Here is a 25,111-nt window from a genome sequence, read left to right on the forward strand (position 1 = left end):
TCCACTACCCTCCTAATTCACATGCCGCCCTGTGAAAATATCTTCCAATCAGCTTCCACACGTGTGAATAACACCCAGTCTTAATTTTCCTCAAACTTTACCTTTCCACCGCCTGTGTGTTACCAGGCTGCTTGTCCAAAAAACAAGTCTTGGATTAACCACAATTTCCTCCTTGGAAAAATCCAAGAGTACTTTGCCATAGTTTTCTGACTGGCCCAAAGATTTTTTTTATTGTTCCATGTGATATGGGCATCACTGGCTAGACCAGCATTTATTGCCCGTTCCCAAGTGCCCTTGAGAATATTGGACGAAGAAGGACGATATTGTTCATCAACTATAGTCAGAGCCCAATACTCCAATTTCTTGGAATTCCTCACTGTTGTTTATTTCCCCCTGCCTCAGACTCAAGTACCAGGCATTCCAGCCCGTGTGCAGCTCAAATATACCAGCATATTTTACACCTTGCACAACTGCTAGATTTGCAGCTCAATCTTCAAAACCAAATGACCTCAGCTTCCAAATCTTCTCATTTTATAGAGACTCCAGGTCTAAGCTCCAATACCCCCAAGTTCTGCAAATCTCAAAGCTTAAAACATCAGCGTTTTCAAAACAATCAGCAAAGCCTAAATATTATCACATAACACAATAATGCAGATCAGCACAGATTTGCCACCTGTTTACTGCATCAACACAACCGAATTCAGTCGTAATTTAGCTATTCTAGTAAATTCAAACCAATCTAAAGATTACAACAACAAAATGAAAACGTCTTTAAACAAGTTAAAAGTTAGCTTTATTCCAAGTACACAATAATGTCGTAGCATTTGCCAAAGTAAAATGCACTCCAGTGAATTCCAAGTCAAATCCCAGGGATCCACCTTAAATTAGTTGCAGAGGCTCAATTTATCCCATGAATGCATCTCTGTACCAAACATGCCCACAAATGCGAGATGGGCAGGTTCTTTGCTCAGGTTGCCTTGAACCATGTTATAAGAGCTTTAACGTCAGGATGGACAGTTGTTCTCAATCTCTTCCTTGGAGAAATTTGTTGAACTACTCCAAGATGTTCTCTTTCGTTTTCAGAATGGCCGCCGAACTCAATAGTGGATTCTCCCGCTCTTGTGATGTCCACTTTCCTACCTGCTCTATCAGCTTCATCTTCTTTCTGATTGTTGACACTTTCACGCAGGTTTCACCAGACACGCACACTTTGCACATTGATTTTATTTATTATTGTCACATGTATTAGTATACAGTGAAAAGCATTGCTTCTTGCATGCTACACAGACAAAGCATACCGTTCAGAGAGAAGGAAAGTAATGCAAAATGTAGTGTTACAGTCATAGCTAGGGTGTAGCGAAAGATCAACTTAGTGCAACGTAGGTCCATTCAAAAGTCTGACAGCAGGGAAGAAGCTGTTCTCGAGTCGGTTGGTACATGACCTCGGGCTTTTGTATCTTTTTCCCGACCGAAGAAGGTGGAAGAGAGTATGTCCAGGGTGCAAAGGGTCCTTAATTATGCTGACTGCTTTTCCGAGGCAGCGGGAAATGTAGACAGAGTCAATGGATGGGAGGCTGGTTTGCGTGATGGACTGGGCTTCATTCACGACCCTTTGTAGTTCCTTGCGGTCTTGGAAAAAGCAGGAGTCATACCAAGCTGTGATACAACCAGAAAGAATGCTTTCTATGGTGCATCTATAAAAGTTGGAGAGTCGTAGCCGAAATGCCAAATTTCCTTAGCCTTCTGAGAAAGTAGAGGCGTTGGTGGGCTTTCTTAGCGAGAGTGTCGGCATGGGGGAAACAGGACAGGTTGGTGGTGATCTGGACACCTAAAAACTTGAAGCTCTCGACCATTTCAGAGAAATCTTAAGGTAAAATGATGGAAGAGGCAATGGTGCAGTGGAATTGTCACTGGACTAGTAATCCAGAGAACCAGGGCAAGATCCGAGGACCCAGGTTCAAAACTCATCGCAGCAGATGACGAAATCTGAATTCAATAAAAATCTGGAATTAAAAGTCGAATGACCACAAAACCATCGTCAATTGTCATAAAAATTCATTTGATTCATTAATGGCCTTTAGGAAAGGAAATCTGCCGAGCTAACCTGGTCTGGCCAACATGCAACTACATCACAAAGTGTTGGCTCTCAAATGCCCTCTAAATGGAGGGCAGTCAGGGATGGGCCCCAAGCCAGCGGTGCCCACTTCCCGTAAATGAATATAAAAGATTGCAATTTTCAGCACCTCTACAAATCCTTGGATACTGAAGCAGTCTGTGTCCATATGCATAAAGACCTGAACAATATTCAGGTTTCACTGATAAATGGCAATTAATATTCGCACCACACCAAACGCTCAGTAATGACCACAAATGAGAGAATTTAACCATCTTCCCTTGACAATTAATAGCATTACCGTCACTACATGAATCCAACATGAGGGGGCTACTGAACTGAACTGGACCAGCCACAGGAATAGTTTAGAGGCTGGAAACTCTGCAGCAAGTAATTCATTCTCCTGACTCCCCAAAGTCTGTCCACCATCTATTGGGCACAAGTCAACAGTGTGATGGAATACCCTACTTGCTTGGATGTGTGCAGCACCATTAACACTCAAGGAGCTGGACGCCATTCAGGACAAAACAGGCAGCCTGGCGTGCACCCCATCCACCATCTTCAAAACTCACTCCCTCCATCACTGACGCACAATGGCAGCACTGTGCACCAAGGTGCACTGCAGCAACTTATCAAGGGTCTTTCAACAGCACCTTCTAAACCTTCCACCTCAGGATCTGGAAGGACAAGAGCAGCACATGCATAGGAACACCACCATCCACACATTCCCCTCCAAGCTACACACCATCCTGGACTTGAAACTGATCAAAGTTCAATAAGCTTTCATTTGAGTAAAGTTAATTGGAAAAGGCTGAATTTCTAAATTGTCGAAAGAAATCTTGCGTTTATGATCAACAAATTATAATTATGCTACCAGATGTAGAAACCATAGATGTAGAAAACAGGATGTGGCCATTTGGCACTTGGAGCCTGCTCTGCCATTCATTATGATCATCCAACTCAGTAGGCTGACCATGTCTTCCCCCTATATCCTTTGATCCCCATTGCCCAAGAGCTACTTCTAACTCCTTGAAAACATACAATGCTTTGGCAGAGAATTCCACAGGTTTACCACTCACTAAATGACGAAGTTTCTCATCCAAGTCCTAAAAGATTTACCCTGTATCTTTAAACTATGGCCTCTGGTTCTGGACACCTCAACCATCAGGAACATCCTTCCTGCATCCACCCGGTCTAGTCCTGTTGGAATTTTATAGGTTTCTATAAGGTTACCCCTCATTCTTCTGAACTCCAGCAAATATAATCCGAACTGGCTTTATCTCTCCTCATACATCAGTACCGCTATTCCAGGAATCAGTCTGGTAAATTTTCACTGTAGTCCCTCTATATCGAGAACATCCTTCCTCAGATAAGGAAACCAAAACTGCACTCAATATTCAAGGTGTGGCCTCACCGCGGTCCTGCAAAATAGCAGCAAGACATGCTGCTGCTATATTGAATCCTCTTGCTAAGGCCAATATTACAGCAGTACAATGGCACTGGTTAGCACTGCTGCCTCACAGCGCCAGGGTCCCAGGTTCAATTCCCGGCTTGGGTGACTGTTTGTGTGGAGTTTGCACGTTCTCCCCATGTCTGTGAGAGTTTCCTCCGAGTGCTCCAGTTTCCTCCCACAGTCCAAAGATGTGCAGGTTAGGTTAAATTGTTCTTTAGTGTCGGGGGACTAGCTAGGATAAATGCATGGGGTTATGGGGGATAGGAGCTGGGTGGGATTGTGGTCAGTGCAGACTCAATGGGCCGAATGATCTCCTTCTGCACTGTAGGATCCTATGACTGCCATTTGCCTTTCTTTTAAAACCACTGGCTGCACCAACATGCTTACCTTCAGCGACTGGTGTACTCAAGTGTCATTGCACATTCCCCCTCAATTTATAGCCATTCAGATAATAATCTGCCTTCCTATTTTTACTACCAAAATTGATATCCTCACATTTATCTCCACTATACTGCATCTTCCAAGCATTTGCCCACTCAGCTTGTCCAAATCATATGGAAGCGTCTCTGCATCCTCCTCCACTCAACTTTGTGTCGTCTACAAATTTGGAGATTTATACATTTAGTTCCCTCATCTAAATCAATTATATTGCAAATAGCTGGGATACCTGCAGTACAGCAAGTAGTCTTACAACACCAGGTTAAAGTCCAACAGGTTTATTTGGCAGCAAAAGCCACTAGCTTTCAGAGTGCTGCCCCTTCGTCAAGGACTCACCTGACGAAGGGGCAGCACTCCGAAAGCTTGTGTGGCTTTTGCTACCAAATAAACCTGTTGGACTTTAACCTGGTGTTGTGAGACTTCTTATTGTGTTTATCCCAATCCAACGCCGGCATCTCCACATCATGAATACCTGCAGTACTCCAGTCATCACAGCCTGCCACTCAAAAAAAGACCTGTTTATTCGAATCATAGAATACCCTCAGTGCAGAAGGGGGACATTCAGCACATTGGGTCTGCAACAATCCTCCAACAGAAAATCCCACCCAGGTCCAATCCCTATAACCCCGCATGTTTACCCTGCTAATCCCCCTAATCTACACATCTTGGGACACCAAGGGACAATTTAGCATGGCCAATCCACCTAACCTGCTCGTCTTTGGACTGTGGGAGGAAACCAAGGAACCCGGAGGAAACCCACGCAGACATGGGAAGAATGTACAAACTCCACATGGACAGTCACCCAAGACTGGAATCAAACCCAGGTCCCTGCCGCTATGAGACAGCAGTGCTAACCATTTTGCCACCTGCTCATTCCTCTTCTTTTTCTCCTGTCTGCCAACCGGTTTTCTATCGATAAGCTACTCCCAATTCCATGATCTTTCATTTTACAGACTGTCGAAAGCCTTCTAAAAATCCAAATAAACCACATGCACTGGCTTCCCCTCATCAACTCTACCAGTTACATACTTGATGAATAGTAGATTTGTCAAGCATGATTTTCCTTTCATAAATCCTCTGTCTGATTCTACCAGTGTTTTCCAAGTGTTCTGTTATAAAATCTTTGATAATGGACTCTAGAATTTTCCCCACTATTGATGTCAAGCTAACTGGTCTATAATTCCTTGTTTTTGCTCTACCTCCCTTTTTAAATAGTGGGATTAAATTAACTGCCCTTCAAACTGTAGGAACCGTTCTAGACTCTGTAGAAATATTTTCTTTCTTCACACGCCTACAGAAACTTTTAGAGTCAGCTTTTATGTTCCCCACAAGCTTAGCTTAATCAATCCCTTGGTCTTCCTTTGCTGAATTCTTAACTGCTCCCAATCCTCAGGTCTTGGTGTTTTTTCTGGCCAATTTGTATGCCTCTTTCTTGGAACCATACTAGTCTAATTTCCCTCGTAAGCCATGGTTTGGCCACCTTTCTCGTTTTACTTTTGAGCCAGACAAGAACAAACAACTGTTGCAGTCTACCCATACGCTCTTTGAATGTTTGCCATTGCCTATTCTCTGTCATCCCTATAATTAACATTTCCCAATCTATTTCTTTATATGGATAGAATACAGCACTTGAATGACACTTTTGATTCATTAGCCAGCTGACACCCAAGTGTAAAAAATGGTAATGTGTTTGGTACTGAAGAATGATGTCAGCCACTGAACCAGAGTTTTTTTTTTGTTCTGAAGCATCATCCACAACCACAATTAAGCAGATCTCTTCTTAAAAAAGCTGATGTCATTAACAACTTTCTCTTCCAGTTTTTCGTTGTATGCACAGAACAGGACAAACCGATTCCAAAGATCTCACAATTTATTTTGTGGCAAAACAAAGCATCTCTGCATCTCCCAAGGGCTTAAAAGGGTCACAGATGAGTAATTTCAGAGATGAGTGCATAAGTCAAATGACCAATGGTAAAATGGATGTATTGCTAAATGCTGAATACAGCTAATATACATCTCATTCAATTACTTTAAATTGAAGCTTTTAAAAGATAATGCTCCAATATATTAAAAGATGATTTGCCAGGTTACCTCTGCATTACATCTTCATATGCTGAATATGTTTATTAAAAAAAGACCAAGTTACCTGCGTAGTGAAAAGAAATCTACATTTCGTATGGTCAATGATGCCAGCTGTTATATTTTTAATTTAACATGCCATTTGATTCAGTTTTAGTATTTGTACTTCAAATTCAGACAGCCATGAGGTTTTAAAAACCCATTCCAGGACTCTGACACATAATCTCGGCTGATGCCTCAGAGTGACATGTCAGGAATGCAGTTGTTCAGTTCAATGAGTCATTAAACCTAAATACATAACTTGGCCCTCTAATAAAGCTGCCTTTCTGGTGTGATGTCCCACGAGCGCTTGAAAGAGAAAACTATATTTTGCATTGGGACGAGGGCCCCCTTAAAATAATTTTTGGTAAAGCAGGTTCTTCCAGTAAATGATCATGTGACCAAACTGCTTGAGGGGTAAAGAATAGAAAGGAGAGAGCATGAGAGCAAGAACATGGAGTGTCAAACAGTTGGAAGTAGTGTGCAGAAGGCCCAACAGACCTCACACAAATCTTTGGAACTAAGTCAGTTAATCTTTCAATTTCTGATAAGTATTAGCTTGAGTTTGAGGTCTCACCAATGCCCTACACAACTGTAGCAAAACATCTCTACTTCGATATCCTATCCTCCTTAGAATAAACATTCAATTTGTCTTACTAATCACTTGGCACATTGGCATACTAACTTTGTGTTTCATGTACAGCAAACCCAGATCTTTAATTTATTTCCATTTAATATGCTGCTTTTCTATTCTTCCTGCCAAAGTGGACAAGTTCATATTTTCCCACATTATACCCCATCTGCCAAATTTTTGCCAACTCATTTAACCTATCCATATCCCACTGCAGATTCCCTTATGCCCTCCTCACAACTTACTTTCCTCCCCATCTTTGCATCAGCAAATTTAGCAACCACACACGATTCTTTCATCCAAGTCGCTGATATAAATTGTTAATAGTTGAAGCCCTAACACAGATCCCTGTGGCACTCCACTCGTCACATCTCACCAACCCGAAGAGGCATCTATGCCTACTCTGTTTTCTATTAACTAACCAATCCTCTATTCATGCGACTCCCTATACAGTGAGCTCTTATTTTGCATAGTAATCTTTGATGTCACATTTTGTCAAATGCCTTCCGGAAATCCAAGCACAACACATCCACAGATTCCCCATCATCCACATTATTTATTACTTCCTCAAATATTTCCAATAAATTAGTCACACAATTTATTTTTCACAAAACAAATGTTGATTTTGCCTGATTGGATTGAGATGTTCTGAGTGCTTTTTTATAACCCCCTTAATAACAGATTCCAAAATGTTTCCTATGACATATTAAGCATACTGGCCTGCAGTTTCCCGCTTTCTGCCTCCCTCCTTTCCTGAACAGAGGGTCACATTTACTATTATCCAATCTGATGGAACCTTTCTGGAATATAGGGGATTGTGGAAAATGAAAACCAATGCATCCGTTATCCCAGCAGACACTTCTTTTAAGGTTCCTGGACTTGTCAGCCTTTGGTTCTAATAATTTTCTTAGTCCACTTTCCCTGCAATTGCTTTCAGTTCTACTATCCCCTTCACCTCCATTTCAAAATTATTTTGGGGATGTTACTTTTATCCTCTACAGTGAAGGCAGGCACAAAAACTGTTCAATTCATTTCCTTATTTTCCATTATTAATTCCCCATTTTCATTTTCTGGAAGGCCACACCTTTCTCCTTTTCAAATACTTGTAGAAACACTTACTTTTTAAAAATATTTCTAGCTAGCTTTCTCTCGTATTCTAATTCCTCCCTCCTTGGTATTTTTTTAGTCATTCTTTGCGGTTCTTCATATTTTGTCCAATCTTCTGACCTGTCACTTATCTTTGCTGAATTCTATGCTTATTCTTTCAATTTGACAGGAACTTTAACTTCCTTAGTTAGCCAGATGGTGCACCCTTCTCTTAAGGGTCTTGCTTTCCCACTGAAACACATCTATTCTGAAATATCTCCCGAAATGTCTGCCACTATTGACCAATCCCCTAACCTAACTTGCCAAGTCATTTAGCCAGCTCTGCCTTCATGCCCTCACAGTTGTCCTCATCGAATTTTAAAATGCTAGTCTTAGATCCACTCCTATCACCTCAAACTGAATGTGAAATTCAATCGTATGAATAATCACTGCTACCAAGGAGTGCCTTTACTATGAGGTCATCAATCCTATCTCATTGCACATTATCAGATAGACCACAGCCTGTTCTCTGGTTGGCTCTAGAACATAGACACCGCAAACTGCCGGCTCCAAGTGGAGAGGATCTCCAAGAAGATCGCGCATATCGACACAGACATCAAGTTTCTACAAAGATGCAAGAAAGCAGACAAAATACCGAAAGGACTACGGATCACGAACCCACTCAGGTCAACCTATAACACAGACTACGCTGAGAGACTTTGCCGTCGCACCTCTCTCACCCTCCTCAACCACCTCATACACCAACTCTACAGCAAACGCTGCAGCCTGGAAACCAAGATAGAGTCCATATTCTCAACTTGCGCTCAGGATGCAGACCAGCTGCGAAACTCTGCCAAGCAGACGAGACAAAGGAACTACACCATCTACATGCACACCAAGAACAGAAAACTTGAGAAACTCGGCATCACCACCAGCAGCAACCAAGCCTCCCCCGGTACCACAGTAGAAAACAGTACCACTGCAGGGAAGTCCATTGTCAACTTATCGGACTACACACTTCAACCAGATGAAATCGAAGTTCTCAGCCGAGGGCTTAATTTTTGCCCCACCACCAAAATAGACCCCATCAGTCTCGCAGCAGACACAGAAGAATTCATCAGGCGAATGAGGCTGAGGGAGTTCTTCCACAAACCCCAAGAGGCCAACAACGAACACAATGGGACAGCCAATGAACCGGAACAGCCGACAGAGAGATCCGCAGTGCACCCGAAGAGGAAAGAGTCAAATTGGACTCCTCCGGAAAGCCGCTGCCCTCGACTTGACATGTATGCCCAAGCCGTCAGGAGGTGCATCAACACCAAATTCATCAGCCGCACTCACAAGACAGCCCCGAACATCACCCAAGCACAACGTAACGCCATCCACGCTCTCATGACCAACCGCAACATTGTCATCAAACCAGCAGACAAAGGAGGGGCCATCGTCATACTGAACAGAACGGATTACTGCAAAGAGGTGTACCGACAACTAAACAACGAGGAACACTACAGACAGTTACCTGCAGATCCGACCAAAGAACACACCCGTCAACTCAACACTCTGATCAAGACCTTTGATCCGGACCTTCAGAACACCCTCCGTGCTCTCATCCCACGTACTCCCCGCGTTGGAGATCTCTACTGCCTCCCGAAGATACACAAGGCAAACACACCCGGCCGTCCCATCGTATCGGGCAATGGGACCCTGTGCGAGAACCTCTCCGGCTATGTCGAGGGCATCCTGAAACCCATTGTACAAAGAACCCCCAGCTTTTGTCGCGACACGACGGACTTCCTACAGAAACTCGGCACACATGGAGCAGTTGAACCAGGAGCGCTCCTCGTCACAATGGATGTCTCGGCACTCTACACCAGCATCCCCCATGACGATGGCATTGCTGCAACGGCCTCAGTGCTCAGCGCCAACAACTGCCAGTTTCCAGATGCAATTTTACATCTCATCCGTTTCATCCTGGACCACAATATCTTCACCTTCAACAACCAGTTCTTCATCCAGACACACGGAACAGCCATGGGGACCAAATTCGCACCTCAATATGCCAACATCTTCATGCACAGGTTCGAACAAGACTTCTTCACCGCACGGGACCTTCAACCGATGCTATACACTAGATACATCGATGACATTTTCTTCCTTTGGACTCATGGTGAACAATCACTGAAACAACTATATGATGACATCAACAAGTTCCATCCCACCATCAGACTCACCATAGACTACTCTCCGGAATCGGTTGCATTCTTGGACACACGCATCTCCATTAAGGACGGTCACCTCAGCACCTCACTGTACCACAAGCCCACGGATAACCTCACGATGCTCCACTTCTCCAGCTTCCACCCTAAACACGTTAAAGAAGCCATCCCCTACGGACAAGCCCTCCGTATACATAGGATCTGCTCGGATGAGGAGGATCGCAACAGATGCCCTCATAAGAACAGGATATGGCGCTCGACTCATTGATCAACAGTTCCAACGCGCCACAGCGAAAAACCGCACCGACCTCCTCAGAAGACAAACACGGGACACAGTGGACAGAGTACCCTTCGTTGTCCAGTACTTCCCCGGAGCGGAGAAGCTACGGCATCTCCTCCGGAGCCTTCAACATGTCATTGATGAAGACGAACATCTCGCCAAGGCCATCCCCACACCCCCACTTCTTGCCTTCAAACAACCGCACAACCTCAAACAGACCATTGTCCGCAGCAAACTACCCAGCCTTCAGGAGAACAGTGACCATGACACCACACAACCCTGCCACAGCAACCTCTGCAAGACGTGCCGGATCATCAACACAGATGCCATCATCTCACGTGAGAACACCATCCACCAGGTACACGGTACATGCTCTTGCAACTCGGCCAACGTTGTCTACCTGATACGCTGCAAGAAAGGATGTCCCAAGGCATGGTACATTGGGGAAACTATGCAGACGCTGCGACAACGGATGAATGAACACCGCTCGACAATCACCAGGCAAGACTGTTCTCTTCCTGTTGGGGAGCACTTCAGCGGTCACGGGCATTCGGCCTCTGATATTCGGGTAAGCGTTCTCCAAGGCGGCCTTCGCGACACACGACGGCGCAGAGTCGCTGAGCAGAAACTGATAGCCAAGTTCCGCACACACAAGGACGGCCTCAACCGGGATATTGGGTTCATGTCACACTATTTGTAACCCCCACAGAGTTTCACTGGCTGTCTTGTCTGGAGACAATACACATCTTTTTAGCCTGTCTTGACGCTCTCTCCACTCACATTGTTTTGTTTCTTAAAGACTTGATTAGTTGTAAGTATTCACATTCCAACCATTATTCATGTAAATTGAGTTTGTGTCTTTATATGCTCTGTTTGTGAACAGAATTCCCACTCACCTGAAGAAGGGGCTTGCAGCTCCGAAAGCTTGTGTGGCTTTTGCTACCAAATAAACCTGTTGGACTTTAACCTGGTGTTGTTAAACTTCTTACTGGCTCGAGAACATGCAGCTCTAAGAAACTGTCCTGAAAATACGATGAACTCATCATCCAGGATTTCCTCTGCCACTCTGATTTGAACAATCTATAACTCATGATTATCATTGTACATTTCTCACAAGCCATTATTTCCTCTTCTATACTCCATCCTACAGCGTGGTTCCTGTTAGAAGGCCTATAAACCAACCTTAAGTGAATCTTTACATTTTCTACTTCTCATTTCTACCCAAACTGATTCTGTATTCCGATGTCCAGAATGGAGGTCATCTCTCTTGACTGCACCAATGTCATCCTTAATTAACAGAGCTTACCCTCCACCTTTTCCTAGCTTCCTGTTCTTCCAAAACGTCATATACCCTTTAACGCTCCGGTCCCAGCCTTTGCCATTACAGAGATGTGGCTGCAAGATGGCAATCAGATAATACATTTTTATTTTTGTGCTCTCAATTGATCTGTTTTGTTAAGAATGCTACGCAAATTCAGATGCAGAGTCTGTATTTTTCAACTTGTTGGTGCACTCTGCCACGCTCTGACCACTTTTCTTCTCATGCCTTGTCTTTATTTAATTTACCACATTATCCCAAACCTGATCTCTTTGCTCCACTATTGCCTAGTTATATGACTCAAGAACACTGGTTCAGCACAGTTTAGATGAAGACTGCCCGAATTATATAGTTCCCAACTTCCCCAATGCTGGTGCCAGTGCCTCATGAATGGAAATCCATTTCTCCCACAACAATTTTTGAGCCACTCATTTAACTCTATAATCTGATTTACCGTATGCCAATTTTCTTGTGGCCAGTTTATTGCCTTTGGAGGTTCTGGTTTTTAATTTATCCCCTAGCTGTTCATACTCCCTCAGGAAACTCTTCCTTAGTTTCACCCATGTCATTGGTACCTACGTGGAGCACAACTATTGTATCATCCCTTTTCCACTGCAAGTTCCTCTCCTAGCAAGGAGTCTCACAACACACCAAGTTAAAGTCCAACAGGTTTATTTGGTAGCAAAAGCCACTAGCTTTCAGAGCGCTGCTCCTTCGTCAGGTAAGTGGGAGTTCTGTTCACAAACAGGGCATATAAAGTATAACATGATTTTGAGCATATAAAATATAAACAGAACTCCCACTTACCTGACGAAGGAGCAGCGCTCCAAAAGCTAGTGGCTTTTGCCACCAAATAAACTTGTTGAACTTTAACCTGGTGTTGTGAGACTTCTTACTGTGTTTACCCCAGTCCAACGCCGGCATCTCCACAACAGTTCCTCTCCTACCCAGGGCAGATGCCCTGAATCCTGGCACTAGGCCAGCAACGCAGCCTTCTGGATTCCCACTCTTGGCTGCAAAGAACTTATCTATCGCCCTGGCCACACTGTCCGCTATTATCACTACATTCCAGTAACTTCCCCACTTGAATGGCTTCCTGTACTCTGGTGCCATGGTCAGTTTGCTCATCCACCTTGCAGCCCCCACTTTTATCCATACAACTTGCAAGAGTGTGGTGGCACAGTGGTTAGCACTGCTGCCTCACAGCGCTGGGGACCCGGGTTCAATTCCCACTTGGGTCAGTGTGTGCGGAGTCTGCATGTTCTCTGTGTCTGCGTGGGTTTCCTCCGGGTGCTCCAGTTTCCTCCCACAGTCCAAAAGATGCGCTAGTTAGATGCATTGGTCGTGAATGTAGCCCAATCCAGCCTTCCATCCATTGACTCCGTCTACACTTCCCACTGCCTCAGCAAAGCAGCCAGCATAATTAAGGACCCCATGCACTCCGGACATTCTCTCTTCTACCTTCTTCCGTCGGGAAAAAGATACAAAAGTCTGAGGTCACGTACCAACCGACTCAAGAACAGCTTCTTCCTGGCTGCTGTCAGATTTCTGAATGGACCTACCTTGCATTAAGTTGCTCTTTCTCTACACCCTAGCTATGACTGTAAACACTACATTCTGCACTCGCTCGTTTCCTTCTCTATGTACGGTATGCTTTGTCTGTATAGCACACAAGAAACAATACTTTTCACTGTATACTAATACGTGACAATAATAAATCAAAATCAAAATAAATGATCAAAACACTCACCAACAAATCACTTACCCGTTTTCCTGTGATGTCACTTTTTATTTTATCTCTTAGAATGTGGTCAATTCACAAACTCAGCTGACTGGTTTGGGCATGTTCTGCTTGCAGAGGACAGGACCCTGCATACAAATATATGTAGCTTCTAGTGCGCAAGTCCTCTGCAAGCAGAAAGAATACGTCCAGACATTGTGCCTTTTTTCAATTAAAGAAAAGCATGTGACAAAATGTGGTATACAAATTTCAATGGCACATCCCAAAACTAGTGGATCATATCAAATAGCATCCCTTCAGCTGCTTGCAATGGGCTGCGTACAGACCAGACTCAGCCAACTCGCACTTGCAAAACTCAGAACACAATGTCTAATGTTAGGTACAATTCCACAATTGGACAACAATAGCTGGACGGCCTCAAGTGTGCCGGGAATTACATGGGGCGGCACGGTAGCACAGTGGTTAGCACTGCTGCTTCACAGCTCCAGGGTCCCGGGTTCGATTCCCGGCTCGGGTCACTGTCTGTGTGGAGTTTGCACATTCTCCTCGTGTTTGCGTGGGTTTCCTCCGGGTGCTCCGGTTTCCTCCCACAGTCCAAAGATGTGCGGGTTAGGTTGATTGGCCAGGTTAAAAATTGCCCCTTAGAGTCCTGAGATGTGTAGGTTAGAGGGATTAGCGGGTAAATATGTGGGGGTAGGACCTGGGTGGGATTGTGGTTGGTGCAGACTCGATGGGCCGAATGGCCTCCTTCTGCACTGTAGGGTTTCTATGAACAACAACATCAGATGGGCTCACAATACAGCTCAGATTTGGCAGAAGAACCTGTTCTCTGCGGGAAAAGGGATCATGTCCCAGCATCGTGCCTTTTTTGAATTAAGCAAAAAAGCCTGTGGGACAATAGTCCCTGTTGCATTTCCAAGGCAACACCTCGACCAAACCAACAAATCAGCACCCTGTCTGTATAGCACAAGAAACAATACTTTTCACTGTATACGAATACGTGACAATTATAAACCAAATCTTTTCCCATACAGTATAAAGCTGCTGCTCCCTTTGAAATCTGGCACTCTTGCATTTGTCCTGATGAGTGCCAAATGAAAAGCTTCAATGGCACGCATTTTTTTTCAAGCATTGCTCAATTTCTGTACTGCCAAGCCAGTACATGCAAGTTTAATTCAGAGAAATGTGAAGTCATATCTTCTGGATGCAATAAAGGAAAATATATATATAATTGGTGATGACTTTACATGGATCAAGGGGCAACGGGACCTGAATGCGTACAGCAGTGGAACAGGGTAATGTGCCAGAGATAGTGTAAAAACCTTCAGATATCCACTAGATTTAAGTAAAAATTAGAGAAAACAATGACAGTCAAGAGAGATAAATCTTCAGGAAATTATAGTTTACACCCCAGGCTATCAAAAGGTAAGGAAATAAATCCCCAGTCCTCCAAATCAGGATACTTGCTTTTATTAACCAAGGCATAGAGCAGGGAGGTTGTGATGGAACTGTATAAAACGCTCGTTAAGCCACAGCTAGAGTGCTGTGTCCAGTTTTGTTTGCCATTCTCTAGGCAGCATGTGATTGCATTAGAAAAAAGGGTGCAGATGAGATTTGGCAGGGCTGCAGCATTTCAGCTATGAAAAGAAGCAGGTTAGGCTGGGGTTATTTTCCTTGAAGTAGAGAAGGCTGAGGACGGACCTGATTCTATTGTACAAAATTATAAGGGACATTATTCATAGGTTCGATAGGATGAAACTTTTACCTTTAGTAGAGGGGTCAATAGCCAGGGGACATGCATTTAAGGGGCAAGAGAATCAGTGAGCTTGCGCACACCAGTGGGAGAACGTAGGGAGTTAGGAGTTAAACTTAAAAAGTAGGACCTCAAAGGTAGTAATGTTAGGATTGCTACCAGTGCCATGTGCTAGTCAGAGTAGATTGTCAGGATAGGCAAGATGAACACTTGGCTTCAGGGGTAATACAAGAGGGAGGGATTCAAATTTCTGGGACATTGGAACCGGTTCTGAGGGAGGTGAGACCAGTACAAATTGAACATCTGCACCTGGGCAGGATTGGAACCAATGTCCTAGGGGGAGTGTTTGCTCGTGCTGTTGGGGAGAGTTTAAACTAATATGGCGGGGGACAGGAACCGATGCAGGAAGTCAGTGGGAAGTAAAGTGGAGTCAGAAGCAAAAGGCAGTGAGGAAAAAGTGGAAGGTAGGGAAGCCAAAGACAAAAAATCAAAAAGGACCACATTACCGTATAATTCTAAGAGGACAATAAATACCCAAAAACAAGCCTGAAGGTTCGGTGTCTCAATGCTAGGAGCGTTTGTAATAAGGTGGATGAATTAACTGTGCAGACAGTCATTAACGGATATGATGTAATTAGGATTAGAGACCTGGCTCCAGGTTGATCAGGGAGGGAACTCAACAACCAAAGCAGAAAATGCTGGAAAATCTCAACAGATCTGGCAGCATCTGTAAGGAGAGAAAAGAGCTGACGTTTCGAGTCCAGATGACCCTTTGTCAAAGCTAAAAGGCATAAAAAGTGGGAGATATTATACTGCAGGATGATGAGGGAATTAAAGATGAGTCATAGCCACAGAAACAAGGGTAAAGGACTGCTAATGGCAGACCATAGAGAGAATAAAGGGTGTGAATGGCCAAACGGCAGAGAAGCCAAAATCAGAGGATAAGCTGTGACAGATAAGCTGTGACAGTCCAAAGATGTGCGGGTTAGGTTGATTGGCCAGGTTAAAAATTGCCCCTTAGAGTCCTGAGATGCATAGGTTAGAGGGATTAGCGGGTAAAATATGTGGGGGTAGGGCCTGGGTGGGATTGTGGTCGGTGCAGACTCGATGGGCCAAATGGCCTCCTTCTGCACTGTAGGGTTTCTATGAGATGAAGATGTGGGGAGAGGGGGTGGGAGGGAATGGGTAGGAGAGAGGTAAATTAGAAAAGGGGGGGGGGGGAGAAGGGGAAGCAAAGGGGGAAGAAAAGATAAGGAATGGGGGGGGGTCAAGTAGGGGAAAGAGTGGGGGGGGGAAAAGAAAAATGAAAGACAATAAAGAAATAAAAGGAAGAGAAGAGTATAAATTAAATAAAATGAAAACAAGGAGGTAGAGGTGGGGTGGAGCTAATCAACATACAAGATTATGAAGGGAATAGATGATAGAAGCAGAAAAGTTGTTTCCACTGGCAGGTGAAACTAGAACTAGAGGGCATGGCCTCAAAATAAGGGGGAGCAAATTTAGGACTGAATTGAGGAGGAACTTCTTGACCCAAAGGGTTTTGAATCTGTGGGATGCTCTGCCCAGTGAAGCAATTGAGGCTACCTCATGTTTTTAAGGCAAGGATAGATAAATTTTTGAACAGTAAAGGAATTAAGGATTATGGTGAGCATGCAGGTAAATGGAGTTGAGTCCATAAAATGATCAGCCATAATCTTATTGAATGGCGTAGCAGGCTCGAGGGGCCAGATGGCCTACTCCTGCTCCTCGTTCTTATGTTCGTATGTTATGTTCTAAAAGCATCTATAGATAGGTGAAGAGAAAAAGACTGAAGACAAATACAGGTCCCTTACAGTTAAAAAGTAATGGGCAACAAAGAGGTGACACTCCAACGGAACAAATCATAGAATCTACAATGCAGAAGGAGGCCATTTGGCCCATTAAGTCTGCACCAACCACAATCCAACCCAGTCCCTATCCCCATAACCCCATGAATACTTTGGATCTGACTTCACTAAGGAGGACAGAAATGATCTTCCAGAAATACTAGGGGATAGAGGGTCTAGTATGAAGAACTAAAAGAAATCCTTAGTCAGGAAATTGTACTATGGAAATTGCTGGAATTAAAACCCAATAAGTTCTCAGGGCCTGATGCTCTGCATCCCAGAGTACTCAAGGAAGTGGCCCTAAAAATAGTGGACGCATTGGTGATCGTTTCCCAGCATTCTATAGACTCTGTAAGAGTTGCAGTGGATTGGAGGGTAGTTAATGTCACCCCACTTTTTAAAAAAGGACGGAGAGCAAACCGGGAATTACAGACTGATTAGCCTGATGATATCTGCGGTGGGGAAAATGCTGGAGTCAATTCTTAAGGATGCAATAACTGAGCATTTGGAAAGCGGAGACAGGATTGGTCCAAGTCAGCATGAATTCACTTAAGGGAAATCGAGCTTGACAAATCTTCTGGAATTTTTTTGAGGATGTGACCAGTAGATGTTGTGTATCTAAACTTTCAAAAGGCTTTTGACAAGGTCCCACACGAGATTAGTGAGCAAAATTAAAGCTCATGGTATTGGAGATAGTGTATTGATGTGGATATGGAACTGACTGGCAGACAGGAAGCATAGTGTGGGAACAAACAGGTCCTTTTCAGAGTGGCAGGCAGTGACTAGTGGGGTACCACAGGGTTCAGTGCTGGGGCCCCAGCTATTCACAATATACATTGATTTGAACAAAGAAATTGAATGCAATATCTCCAAATTTACAGATGACACTAAGCTGGGTAGCAGTGCGTACTGTGAGGAGGATGCTAGGTGATTTGGACAGGCTGGCTAAGCAGAAAAAGTAAGAAGTCTCACAACACCAGGTTAAAGTCCAACAGGTTTATTTGGTAGCACACAAGCCACTAGCTTTCAAGTGGACAAATACAATATAATGTGGATAAATGTGAGGTTATCCACTTTGGTGGCAAAAACAGGAAAGAAGGTTATCTGAATGGTGGCAGTTTAGTAAAAGGGAAGTGCAACGTAACCTGGTGTCATGGTGGAACAGTCGCTGAAGGTTGGCATGCAGCTACAGCAGGCGGTGAGGAAAGTTAATGGCATGCTGGCCTTTGTAGCAAGAGGATTTGCATATGGGGTAAGGATGTCTCGCTGCAGTTATGCAGGGTCTTGTTGAGGCCACACCTTGAGAATTGTGTGCAGTTTTGGTCTCGTAGTCTGAGGAAGGACATTCTTGCTATTGAGGGAGTCCAGACTGATTCCTGGAATGGCAGGACTGACATATGAAGAAAGACGGGATCGACTGGGCTTGTCCTCACCTGGAATTTAGAGGAATGAGGGGATCTCATAGAAAAATAAAAAATCCTGATGGGACTGGCTAGATGCGGGAAGAATGCTCCCGATGTTGGGGAAGTCCAGAACGAGGGGTTACAGTCTAAGAATGAGTAAGCCATTCAGGACTGAAATGAGGAAGAACTTCTTCACCCAGAGTTGTGAACCTCTGGAATTCTCTACCACAGAAAGCTCGTTGGGGCCAGTTTGTTCAATATGTTCAAGAGGAAGCTGGACGTGACCCTTGTGGCTAAAGGGATCAAGGGGTATGGAGAGAAAGCGGGAGTGGGATACTAAAAATGGATGATCAGCCATGATCATATTGAATGGTGGTGCAGGCTCGAAGGGCCAAATGGCTTATTCATGCACCAATTTTCTATGTTTCTATGAGATTTGGCAGAGATTTTAGGAAAAACCTTTTCACCGAAAGGGTGGTGGGAATCTGGAACACTCTGCCTGAAAGTAGGGACAGGAACACTTAGAACATTTAAGAAGCATCGAGATGAGCACTTGAAACATCATAGCATACAAGTCGACGGATCAGGTGCTGGAAGATGGGATTAGAATATCTCGGTGCTCGATGGCCTAGTGCAGACACAATGGGCCGAGGGTCCTCTTTTGGTGCTGTATAATTGTTTCCAATCAGAGACAATAACAGCCATTACTTGAGATAGACTAACAGGCTTATAATTTCCTGGTTTAATATCTACTATGTAAAAATTACTCAAATCGAATATTATGGACATGGTGACCAAGCACTTCAGCAAATATAAATTGATCTAAATAATCTCAAAATTACATAACTAGAGGTAGAAATGTCTACAGACACTATTTAAATGAACTTCCTGAAGACCGTGGCATTTTCACAGGAACCTATTAACAAAAAGAATGCATGAAATTGAAGCAAACTTACTGACACAAGAAACAAAAGGGATAACGGCTTTCTCATTTGGCAGGTTGCAAATAGTGGTCTTCAACCATTTTACTGTATACTCAGGGAAAAAGCACGAGACATCCAAGCTTGTTGATGACACTAGTATCAATGGAAGCATGAAGTTGAAGGGCATCAACACATCAAATGATGGGAACTATAGCAGATGAGCGAAGATAAAGGGATCAGGATGTTTTATAAATCAGGAGAATGAGAACCATGGAGTAACAAGGAGATTTAGTGTTTCTCTAAGTGGTCACTCAAATGTGAGAATTCAGTGATCAGAATTGAGCCTGATCCTATCCTCACCTCAGGGTCATAGGATTGTTCTTCTCTAAATGCCACATCAAATAACATAGAAATGTTTGGAAACCATGGTTGCCTATCATAGTGACAGTGGATGCCCTCATTATTGGGGTTCTGGTTAAGCCAGTCTTTAATGGCTTTCTTCGCCATTGGTCTTTATCTTTCTCCATTAATCCATCTGGTAATGATTAAGCACTCCAACTTTTCTGCATGGATAACATGTCTTAAAAAACTCAATTTTTCTTTTGAGGTTATTTAAAGGCTTCTCTTCTTCATAGAAATCATAGAAACCCTACAGTGCAGAAGGAGGCCATTCGGCCCATCGAGTCTGCACCGACCACAATCCCACCCCACATATTTTACCCGCTAATCCCTCTAACCTACGCATCCCAGGACTCTAAGGGGCAATTTTTAACCTGGCCAATCAACCTAACCCGCACATCTTTGGACTGTGGGAGGAAACCGGAGCACCCGGAGGAAACCCACGCAGACACGAGGAGAATGTGCAAACTCCACACAGACAGTGACCCGAGCCGGGAATCGAACCCGGGACCCTGGAGCTGTGAAGCAGCAGTGCTAACCACTGTGCTACCGTGCCGCCCTTCTTCTTTAGTACAACTTTAGTTTTTTTCTCCACCCAGCTTACCCTTAAGCACCATGTTTCAAAAGTTGATGATTTTCTTCCTCTTTCCCAATGTGCTAAGCTTCATATCCATAGTTCATTGCTGACTGAGTACAGAGATTCTCGTTTCAAGACTGATGCAGATGTTAAAAACACTTCATAGAATCCATACAGTGCAGAAGGCAGCCATTCAACCCATCAAGTCTGCATCAACAACAATAACACCCAGGCCCTATCCTCGAAACCAATGTATTTACCTTGCTAATCCCCTTGACACTAAGGAGCAATTTTTCATGGCCAATCAACCTAACCCGCACATCTTTGGAGTGTGGGAGGAAACCAGAATACCCAGAGGAAACCCACACAGACACACAGACGTCTGGTGAACATGCAAACTCCACACAGTCACCCAAGGCCAGAATTGAACCAGTGTCCCTGGTGCTGAGTGCTAACCACTGCGCCACCGTGTCAAATTTTTTTTGGATTTCGATCTTTGTTGTTACTGTGCTTCCTAGGTAGAGGAATTGATTGACTTGTTCTAACTTGCTTCAATTTACCATGAATTTGGATACTGAATGCTACTTTGTCATTAACAAAGTGCATGTTTGCTCGCAGTTGAATGCAAGCATCTACCACTTCCCTTTACAACTAAATCGGTTAATAACATCATGGGAGAGTAATCAAAATTAGTAATTCTGATCAATATTTTCCTTACAATCCCAGAATACCAAGGATCAGATTCCCCCTGCCCCCCCAGTTTTGAGAAGATTTACAAAGATACTCGGTAGCTCCCTGAAGATACACAGAAAATTCTGTGGCGGAGAAACCACACAGAAAGGCAAGGCAAAACTATCAATTTTCAAAGCACAAATGAGTAACCCGACAACATCTATTGCCTTCCAAAGGGAAATACTAGATAAAAATGTCGAAAGAGCATAGAGACTTTTAAATACCTCGGTATCCTAACGCCACCGTACCAATCATACAGATAGGCATCACGTCACTATATCAACCTCATAGTACCGTCAATGTTCTAAAGCATCTTGAGATGGGGCAGTAAGCTCGGTGCTGCACACATACCCAAAAGACAATGCAGTTAAACAACATAAGGTGACACCAAATCCTATTCAGTGCTGTAGTGTGCATTCTTTTAACATGTGGCAATTTTACACCTTTACCAAAGCGAGCAATAAAGTCACAAATTAATAAATAAACCCAAGGCAGATCACAAAGCACATGACCATGACGGGATAACTCTGAACCCGATTTCGTTTGTAGTATTTGCTTGAAGCAGGCAGCTAGCAAAAGATAAACACCTCATTACGCCCCTTCCTTGGGGGGGGGGGGGGGGATTAAATTAGATCATCGCGGGTTTAAATAAATACTGCATCATCACACTTTCTTTAAAAAAAATAAACCACTAAATGTGTGTTTATTCAGCGCAGCAAAACCTAATGTCACTCATGAACCGAAAAATGCTCCCAGCAAGTCGGGCAGTATCTGTGGAGAGAGAAGCGCGGAGCGAAAGTTAGCAAGATCGGCGACCTTTTTAGCATCGCCTGTTTTTATTTCAGAATTCCTCAGCGCCGGCGTCGCCTCCAAAAGCGCAACTAGGCGACACCACGGTGACAAGTTGATCTATAAAAGAGAGGGAGAGAGAGCGTGTGAGACTCTGCGGAGAAATCCCGAGGCAGCCCGGTATGTTTGACAGCAACTGAAGCCTCTAACTTTCGCGCGGCGTGCTGCATGCGGGGATCGGGTAAGGAAGAGAAGATTGGAATTAAGATTCCCCCCCCCCTCATCCCCCCATTTGTGAGAGGCTTGTTGCCCGCGGGGGGAGCCGCTGCTTTCATCCGCCTCCCGCCTCGCCTCCGCCGTGTGCTGCAAGAAGCGCGAGCCAGCGACTGCCGCTAACCGACTAACCTGGACGTGGGAGACGACCAAACTCCGGTTGCCTTCCCCGTGGTATTTCCACTCGTTCCCGTCGAGTTCCTCCACTTCCATAACTGCCAGAGTTATGTTTTTATTTCTATAATCGTGAGTTATTTATTTGCTCCGTCGCTCCCTGTCCCCTCACATCCACTCAAAGTGCCTTGATGCTCGAATCCGGTTCTGACAGCCGCGAGAGCCCCCCCGCGCGCACAGGAAGAGGAAAGCGCACCCTACCCCGACTGCCGGAAGTTCAAACCGCCCGCCCGCCCTTTAAGCTGAACGGGCGGCGAGTGGCTCCTGATTGGTAAGCCTTCCCCTCCCCCTCACCATAGCTGTTCCCCAAGTTCGGTTGAGAGGAAGAGTCTGAGGCGGTTGGTGAGTGGCTCCTGACACGGTTCCTCCTCTCAAAGCCCACACCAATTCGGGGATTACAGAAAGTGGCGGATGTGCAGTATGGCGAAACAGTCTTAAGTACAAAATACGAAATGCCGGAAATCCGAAAACACCAACAGAAAATGCTCGAACTCAACAGGTGTGTTGAGGGAAAGGAACAGAGTTAACGTTTCAGATGTTGAACATCATCGACCTGAAACTTTTAACTCATTTCTCAGGAATCCAAAAGCACACCAGGCTGGGAAAAAAACGCACAATTTTATTGTTTTTGTTATTTATTTCTCAAAAATATGAAGCAGAGTGAATACTTTAATGATGTCTGATTCCCACCACAATGAATAAGTACTACTCGATGTTTCTCCTGAAACCTGAGAGCAACCTAAACTTGTGTGTGTAAAGCACGTTTGTTTCAAAGTTAATTCAATGTTCAAATATATTATGTATCCTACTCTAATTTCAGTATCAACGTGCATGCTAATCCTCAGGTGACGTGATAAACATACCTTCGAGAGAGACATAAATTTGGAGGGCAAATCGCTATAAAAACAAGCACAGGTTCACTTCCGGAAGGGTAGGATTGACAAGCTGATGAGTTTTGTTGAACTTGAATGGAGTATTCCACACAAGGAATCATGTACAGAGTACTGGTCTATATAATATATAAAGGATGTAGAAACATTGGCGAAGGTGTAAAAATTATTCACGAGGATTATAATGGAACTGGGAGGATACTTATCAGGAACAGCTGAACATACTAATTATTTTCTCTATTAAAGAGAAAGCTAAGGATTGATATGATAAAGGTGTAAAAGATTAAGTAAATGTTTGAAAAGATAGAGAAAATGTTTCCACTTGTGGGGTATCCAAAACTAGATAAATATAAGGCAGTGTCTAATAAACCAAATAGGGAACTCCAGAGAACCTTTTGTACCTTAAGAATGTGGAAAACCAGGAGGTGTAGTTGAGGCAATATACATGCATTTAAGGGAAGCTAGATAAACATATGAGGGATAAAGAAATATAAGAATATGGAAGGTTTGTGTGGAGGATAATCACCAGTACAGACTAGTTGGGTGAATGACCTGTTTTTGTGTTGTATACTTGGTGTAGCTCAGCTCAATGTAACATCCAGTTCTTTTTAAGTGAAAATTAGATCAATATAAAGATCAGTTTATTGTCTAACATACTTTGAAGATTTTGTAACAGGGAAAAAAATACATGGTATTTGTAAACTTTAAGGTGTGAAATTGTAATATTGAATCTGTTCTAATTTGAAAAAATAATAATCACATGGTCTGATCTATAAATAAAGGGATCAATACTCTACACAGTTAAGCGCAAATATTTCAGAAAATAAAATATTGGGCCTTAAAAAGCAGTTATATGAATTCCTTTCAGGGCCATTAGAATGCCCATTCAATTCAGTTTATCGTGCAGCGCTTTCGATTTTTACTCTTGCTGTAGCAAATTTCCAAATCTTTATTACCTAACATGGTAAATGAGATCCGATGCATTTTTATTACGGCATTTGTTGGTCTTGGTGAACGTAAAATGTAATGTTGTCGTATCTGGGGATGGTGGATGACTGCACAAATGCCCTGTGGCCAGAGTTTGGCTAGAGTGTTTTTGTTTCATAGGGGTCAGAGAATTGAGTTTATTCATCCACACTGTTTAATGTTTGAACTAGAGCTGTCAAGTGATTTGAGAAGAATAATCATGATCAATCTTGTCATTAGAAATTGTAATCTTGATTTTAATCATATGCTTAATTGATACAATTACAGCATCCATCTCATTCTAGTTCATTTTATTATTGTGCTATTTTATTAACTTATTATCAGCCAAAAAATCATACACAGCATTGCAATTTCCCATTTCTAGATTCGTCGTGCTAGTCCCTCTTTTATTGTTTCAATTTATTGACACAATGATATTAAAAATTCACAAATTGAATTTGTTATTGTGAAGTGAAAGCTTTTTAAAAATTATATCTGTAAGCATAAATTGAGAAGGGAAATTGTTTGACTTTCCATCAACCTGCAAAGGAAAATGGAGTGCAACCTTAAAATAGATGAACAAAAACAACAAAATAATGGATTGAGCAACTGACTCATCGACTAAATGCACAATAGGTCTTTGTGTATTTATTTCTGTGACTCACTGTGTACTGATGTGCACCATACATGTAGATGCATTGAACTGATAAAAAGTATTTATTAAAGACTTTTGTTGCTAATACCCCCCCCCCCCTTTTTACAAATCACAAAACAAGATAGTTTGCTCTGACATGCTAAAAATAATATGTTTTAAAGTTTTCATTCCAGTCTATTATCATCTGGCTTTGGAACACACTATGGCTGGAATTTTACCAACCTACTGGAGAAGGGCTGGGAGGTGGGAGAGTTGGTAACTGGCAGCAAAGGTCATTGGGAGAGAAGCCTGGCCTCTTAACATTGCTAATAGATATTA

General features: G+C 43.4%; 1 protein-coding gene across 1 annotated transcript in view; it reads right to left on the bottom strand.

The window, feature by feature from the left end:
• The window catches only part of ippk (inositol 1,3,4,5,6-pentakisphosphate 2-kinase), a 101,111-nt gene extending 78,621 nt beyond the window's left edge, over positions 1–22,490 (bottom strand). Inside the window, exon 1 of the mRNA XM_078209760.1 lies at positions 22,241–22,490. Coding sequence (XP_078065886.1) covers positions 22,241–22,321 — 81 coding nt within the window. The 5' untranslated portion in view covers positions 22,322–22,490. The remainder of the gene's footprint in view (positions 1–22,240) is intronic.
• Between the last annotated feature and the right edge of the window lie 2,621 nt (positions 22,491–25,111).

Source organism: Mustelus asterias, chromosome 3, assembly GCF_964213995.1.
Source record: "Mustelus asterias chromosome 3, sMusAst1.hap1.1, whole genome shotgun sequence".
NCBI classification, from domain to species: Eukaryota; Metazoa; Chordata; class Chondrichthyes; order Carcharhiniformes; family Triakidae; genus Mustelus; species Mustelus asterias.